The sequence below is a fragment of the Blastomyces dermatitidis genome, assembly GCF_000003525.1.
Source record: "Blastomyces dermatitidis ER-3 genomic scaffold supercont1.8, whole genome shotgun sequence".
NCBI classification, from domain to species: Eukaryota; Fungi; Ascomycota; class Eurotiomycetes; order Onygenales; family Ajellomycetaceae; genus Blastomyces; species Blastomyces dermatitidis.
The window spans coordinates 3,174,715-3,181,458 of NW_025544781.1; the positions used below are offsets into that span (position 1 = coordinate 3,174,715).

General features: G+C 27.9%; 1 protein-coding gene across 1 annotated transcript; it reads right to left on the reverse strand.

The window, feature by feature from the left end:
- Positions 1 to 3,219: 3,219 nt before the first annotated feature.
- BDCG_07450 (uncharacterized protein) lies at positions 3,220 to 3,450 on the reverse strand (the record flags this gene model as incomplete). The annotated part of the gene is made up of 1 exon (XM_045423239.1): positions 3,220 to 3,450. The coding sequence occupies one exon, from the start codon at positions 3,448 to 3,450 to the stop codon at positions 3,220 to 3,222; it is 231 nt and encodes a 76-aa protein (XP_045278677.1).
- Positions 3,451 to 6,744: the final 3,294 nt, after the last annotated feature.

The following is a 6,744-nucleotide window of genomic DNA, read 5'->3' on the forward strand; positions in this document are numbered from 1 at the left end:
GGCGGGATCATGAATTTCAAATTTGATCTCATTTGATCTGGTCTCATACATTTCTTGATGTGAGTCTCATCAGAACCAAGTCTTAAAAAAATCTGAAAATAAACCATTTCTGAGAGAAATGATGTGAAAAATGATCAGATTTAATTCAAGAACAGTGAAATAAGAGTAATTTCTTAGAATAAACTGTGAAAGATAATCATTCTTTCAAAATCAGAATGAGACTGAGACTAAAGATTAAAATCAGTCTCATTCAGTTCATTCAGTGATTGCTTATATAATCAGAATTTGGTAATGATTATTGATAATGCTTATAAAACAACTAAATACATTCTTGTACAAGTTTATTTTTCACTTTCTTATGAAAACTACACTTCTCTGATATACTGTGATCAGAGGTATTAAACTATCTGATAATTTCATGTTTTATAATCAGGAGTTTCTTGATTGTTTCTTCTTATAATTGTCTCTGATAATAGTGATAAATATCTTGACTTGAGTTGAACTTTTACTTCATTCTCATCTCTGTCAATGAAATTGTCAGAATATCATGTATTATCAGTGTAATAGTTGAATATGTACTCTCAATAATTTTTCATAACTCTAGAATTGATTTGATGTGTAAATTTATCAGATCATCTTGAAGATAGTAGTTAAATTCAGTTTTATAAGTATATAGTTTTATCTGATTTTCAGTTGCAATCAATGTATGTATGTTCTGTTTCAAAGTTAGTATTATAGTTCTATGTGATATGAAGTGTTATCAAAGATTGTTACTTACTAGAGAATTGTATTTCACTGTCTTCACATCTTGAATATCTGCTCATTCAAATCTCTGATAGTTGACATTGTAGTAGTCTCAGACTAATTTAACATATAAGTCTTATTTCTTCTCTATTCAATCTTGAGAAGTGTAGATATTAACTTAATAGAAGAGATCTAGTAGAGCTGATATAGTATAGTACTCTGCAAAAGATTGTTCAGTTTTGTGATAATAATATGCCAGTTTATCTCTTACAGTAACAATAGCCTGCACTATAGCATTATCTCAGACTGAATTTCTTTTTAAGTGATTCAACTGCTTCTCAAGATAAGTAAATAAACTGTTGTACACTCATCAGACTGACTGCAGCATTGATGTATAAGTGATTGAGACTATCTTTGTTATCTTATAAAACTGAAACAGTAAATCAATCATATATTTCAACTGAGTTCACTTTATATGAGAAAGTTTCAATATCTGAATCTTTTCTTAATCAGAGTATTGCACTCAATGATCAATTATCTGACACAATCAAAGAGTCTGAACAGTTATCTTATATATTGAACTTTATCATATTCTAATATTCTGTATTATATTCAGTGATGTAACTGATTTGTTTGTTTATTGAATATTATGAAATTATTGTTATTATTTAGAGAAGATACAAATTACATTAGCAATATTTAAAATCTGTGTTATTTAAATTATTAGTCAATCTATTCAAAATTAACAGTAGTGTTATTAAAAAGTATTATCAAAAAGCAATATCAAAAAGTATTGTCAAAAAACATTATCTTTTACAAAGTGAATATAAAAGTTATTTAAGTAATCACTTTCATCTCATTCTCATTTCAAGAATCAGTCATCTCATTATTCTTCATCTCAATGTTAAGATTCTTTATCAGTGTTTATATCACAAGTTGAATCATATGAGTAATGCAGAGAATATGACCTTGTTTATCATTTCAGAAATGCAAAGTCAATTTTTGCTCTAAGCTCTTCATTATAGTGTAGTTATTCACAGTATTATCAGTTGTAATTGTAAGAAGACTGAGACTAATATCTTAATAGTCATTTTTAATTACAGTCATTAATATCTCTGTTATATAATTCTCAGTATAACTACTTATCAATGATTCAAATTCAATTAATATCTCTTAATAAGTTCAGTTCTCATCAATATAATAACATGTAACTCTCATAAATGTAAGATTGTTTGTACTAGTTCATACATTCACTGTGAGAGACACTCTTTAATAATTCTTCAACTCTGATTCTAGATATTGTATATTGACTTTGTAGTGTATCTGAAGATTAAACTGAAGACAGAATTAATATGAAATATGAAGATTTAAATTAAGTATTTGAAGAAGTGTTTAGAATTCAGAGTTTTCAATTGATCAAAAAGAAAGATTCAGAGATATACACATGCAAAGTAATTATTCACAGAAGTTATCAGATGAGAGTTGTGAAATCAGAGTATTAATATATAATTATTTTTACATAATTTTCTTCAAATTAGAAAGTTAGTATTATCAAAAATTGTTATCTGATAGAGTAACTTATCAGCTCAGTAGTAATCTTCTGATTATTTTTCTTTTATTGTCTGCATTCTGATAACTTCAGATGTTAGAAAATTTCTTCAGAGTTATAATCAGTTTATAATGAATATTTCTGAATGAAGTTGCAGTGATTGTAGCAGAGAGATGACTCTTCAGTAATCTACAATACAATCTGTTGATAATTATTTCATAGTTCATCTCAATATTTGTGTTGAGTTTTTCATAAATTTCATGACCTGGAATCAGATATGAAGAATGAAGTAATTATTCATTATAATTAAAAGAGAGTATTCTGTGTTGAATTGTAAATAACATAGACTTTGTAATTCACAGTGATTTCTTGAAGAGTTTATGAATCTTCAATAGAAGTAAAAGAAGTGAAAGAATTGAATTCAGAAGATATGATAATAATTTAAGAAAGATGATAATTTATTTTCAATAACTAATCACTGATGTGTGTAAGAAGAATTAATATAAGAGAAAATAATCTTGTTTCTTAGCATAGTTATAATTTTAGTACTAACTCAGATTGAATATTATCAATATATAAAAGTAAATAAACAATCTTGATTAATCTCTGTCATATTTCTTGAAATATATTAATATTGTGAAAGAGAGTGTTACTAAATTGTGTTATCAGATGATATTATTAAAAATATATTAATAATTGTGAATATCAATGTTGAAAAAATGTTGATACTTATACATTATAGATATATATATATATATATATTATTTCTGACTTGATTACAACTTGTACAATAATTTTTAAAAACTCAAAATTAATTTCAATTATTAATAATTATGAACTTATAACTAACTAATATAAATAGAAAAAAACTTTTTCTACTTATCATCTTCTTACTCTTTCTTATTCTTCTTATCATTCTTTATAATTCACTTCTTATTCTTCTTCTTCTTCTTCTTCTTCTCATCTGAGATGATAATCATCTTAAAATCTCTCTTCACTATCTTCTCAGAGAAGAGTTTCTGCTGCTCTCTCTCAGCCAGGTTAATCTGTGTCTCAAAATCCTGCATTTCCTGATCTGCTGTCTCAGATTCCATCTCAGTGATAAGTAGATTGATATACTCAGAGAGCAGAGCTGTCTTCTTAATGTTCTGAATCATGAAGTGTATTCAAGATCTGAATAAGATCTTAATTCTCTTCTTCTCTGTCAGCTTCTACTAATCAATTAGAGAATAGAAGTACTATCAAAAATTGTTATCTCTTAATAAATAAAAAACTTATCAGTTTTGACTTCTTTATCTTCTACTTTAACACTCTCTTAATCTTCTTCTGTTATCACTTATTTATAGTAACACTCTTCTTCTCTCTCTCTCTCTTTATCTTAATCTCAAATCATTCTCAGAACTTCTTCTGATCTCATCACTACTGCATAAGACTCTTCACTGTCTTCTTCTTCAATCTCTCACAGGTGATGTTATTCACATTATTTCTATACTTAGTTCAGTCTAAATCTATCAGAAGTATTACTTAAAATTATTATCATTCTACTCTCTTACAGAGCCTCTTTAAGACATTATAATATATCTTATAATCTGTCTTCTCTCACTTGAATACCTTCTTCTCCTCTCTCTTCAATCTGTGACAGTGCTCACACGCCTTGATGATCTGCAGCACTGCAGAATATTTGAAGAGAGATGACATGATTGATTTCAGTGAGCATTGAAGAGAGATAAAGGCAGAAGAGACATTCAGAAATAATATAATAATGATGATAATAATGATAATAATGATAGTAATAATAATGATAATAGTGATGATGATGATAATGATGATGATAATGATGATGATGAAAGAAGAAGTGCATTGAAATATATTACTAACTTACTAAATATAAAGAGACTTAAAGAAAATATTAACAGCTTTCAGTGATGTACAGAAACAGCTACAGTATTGTATAGCAACATCATCTTCATTCAATACATGTACTATTGATATTCTTTATATACAGTTATCATATAATCTGTATCAGAGATACATGTAGAAAACAGATCTTTATTACTAGAATAAATGATTACAGCAATTCTCTGTTTTTATATTATAAAGATAAGTTATTCTCATTTCTTTCTTCTCTCTTTTCTCTTCTTCAATCAATCACTAATTTCAGGCTATGAGACAGTTATATATAGCCTGTATTACATCAGTAGCTGATTATGAAGTTCAAGTTTGATGGAATAATCAAGGGAATTTCACTGAACTCTTTCAAAGTCTGTAAAACAGAGCCTTGAGAAGAATTCTGAGAGCATTCAAATCATCTCCTATTAAAGCAATGGAAATTGAAGCTTCAATTCCTCCTTCTGCTATTAGATTTGAAAAGGCCTGCATGAACTATGCTCTGAGAGTTATAAAGATGAGCTCAAATTATATAATCAGAGAAAGAGTCTCTTCTTTATTTCCATCAATTAAATCCGGAAATGAACTGGATTGGAATAGATTTCTTGATTGAAATGAAAATAATTCTTCAAAGAAAATGTCTTCTCAACTGTACAGACTATGCTCTCTGATTAAAAATCAATTTTCTTCTTTCAATATTGAAAAAGTTGATCATGAGAAGTTATCTCTCTGAAGAGAAAAGCTTGAATCTCTTATAGACTTACAAATAAGTGAACTATCAAAAGAGAAAGAATATGAACAGTATTTGAAGAGAATTTCTACAATTAATATAAAAGACTCTATTCTGATTTATTTAAATGGCTCAAAAAATGAGAACTTGAATAGATTAGGCGCAGGCATTGTTTATACTGAAGATAATATCAATTTTATCTCAGATTTCTGAAATCTAGGCTGTGAATGTGAAGTCTTTGATGCTGAACTATTTGTAATAGTGAAAGCTTTCAAACTCATTGAAATAAAATCTTATAAAAGAGGAAATTGTTTGAAAGAGACATGAATATTCTCTGATAGTCAAGCTGCTTTAAAAAGACTTAGAAATAGTCAGATTTATAATGATCAAATGAATCTTGAACTGATCTTAAACTCTGTTTTAAAAATTCAAAAGAGAAGAATATTAAAGCTGATAATTCATCTGCACTGAGTTCCTGCTTATATGAATATTCATGACAATGAATTGGCTGATTCAGCTGTAAAAAAGAGTGCAGAATTAAGCAGATCTATTCAAAAAATTGTGTTCTGATCTTTTATAAAGAGAAAAATAAAAGAATCTTGTTTAGACAAGTGAAATGAAAGCTGACAGAAACAAAAGAAGAGTATACATTATTCAAGATTTGAAATAAAACCCAAGTGAAAATCTTGTTCAATTAAATGTAAAAAGAAAATATTCTCATCTATAATACAGCTGAAACTAGAACATGGCTATTTCAAATCTTATATACAAAGATTTGATGATAGATTTGACTCAATAGAATGCTCATTCTGCAATATAAATAAGAATTCTGAGTACATTATAATGCACTGTGCATTATACAATAGTCTCAGAGTCAGATTGAAAGAGAAGTATGATCTAAATCAATTAAATATGAGATTCTTATTCTCAACTGAGACAGGAGTTAAATACTTAATAGACTTTCTATCAGAAACTCAAGCAGCTACAAGAAAATGGCTAAATTCAGAATTATCTGAATATGAAGAGGAGGAAATCAACCAGATATAGTCTGTTAAAACAGCTATATACTATCTTTTAATAATTTGTTTTGTTACAGTCTTTCTTTACTTTATCTTTTTCTTTCAATTTCTTTCAGTCTATCTATTTAATGTGTTTATCTTTAAGACTGTGTTCTCTTTTCCTTTGTCATGATATTGTCAAATGATTTCAAAGTATCAGAAGATGTTAAAACACTGTAATTTATAAACAGTTTTTGTATTCTGAGCTGGAATTTTCTGATTTTGCATATCTGAAATTGATGAATGTATAATAGTTAACTTTACAGATATAGGAAAAACCCTGAGAACTAAAAGTTCTCAGGTAGATGTCATAGTCTCTGACTGCATACATCTATAATTGAAGAATAATAATAATAATAACAATCACTAATTTCAAGCTGATATGAAAACTATTAAAACACTCTCAGAAATCCTCAAATTGAAGAGTATAGACTAATCAAATTTCAAATGCAGAAGAAATCAAATTATCTTCTATAGATTCAATTACTCATTTCTCTTTAAATAAAACAGCAGTTATATCCCCCCTCTCTCTCAATCAAATGAAACATGGCCTGTGAAAAGTGAGTATCATGTCAGGTTATAATGATCAACACAGCCTCAGCATGCAGAACTGTATATATACAGTATATGCTGAACTGAGAGACTGTGTGAGTTGCAAACTAGTGACAGCATTTCAGAGAGAGCTGTGTGGCATGAGAAAGCTGTAACTCTCAGTTACATGCACAGAGAGTGAATCACTGCAGTAAGTACATATGCATTAAAGTAATGCTTTTTAA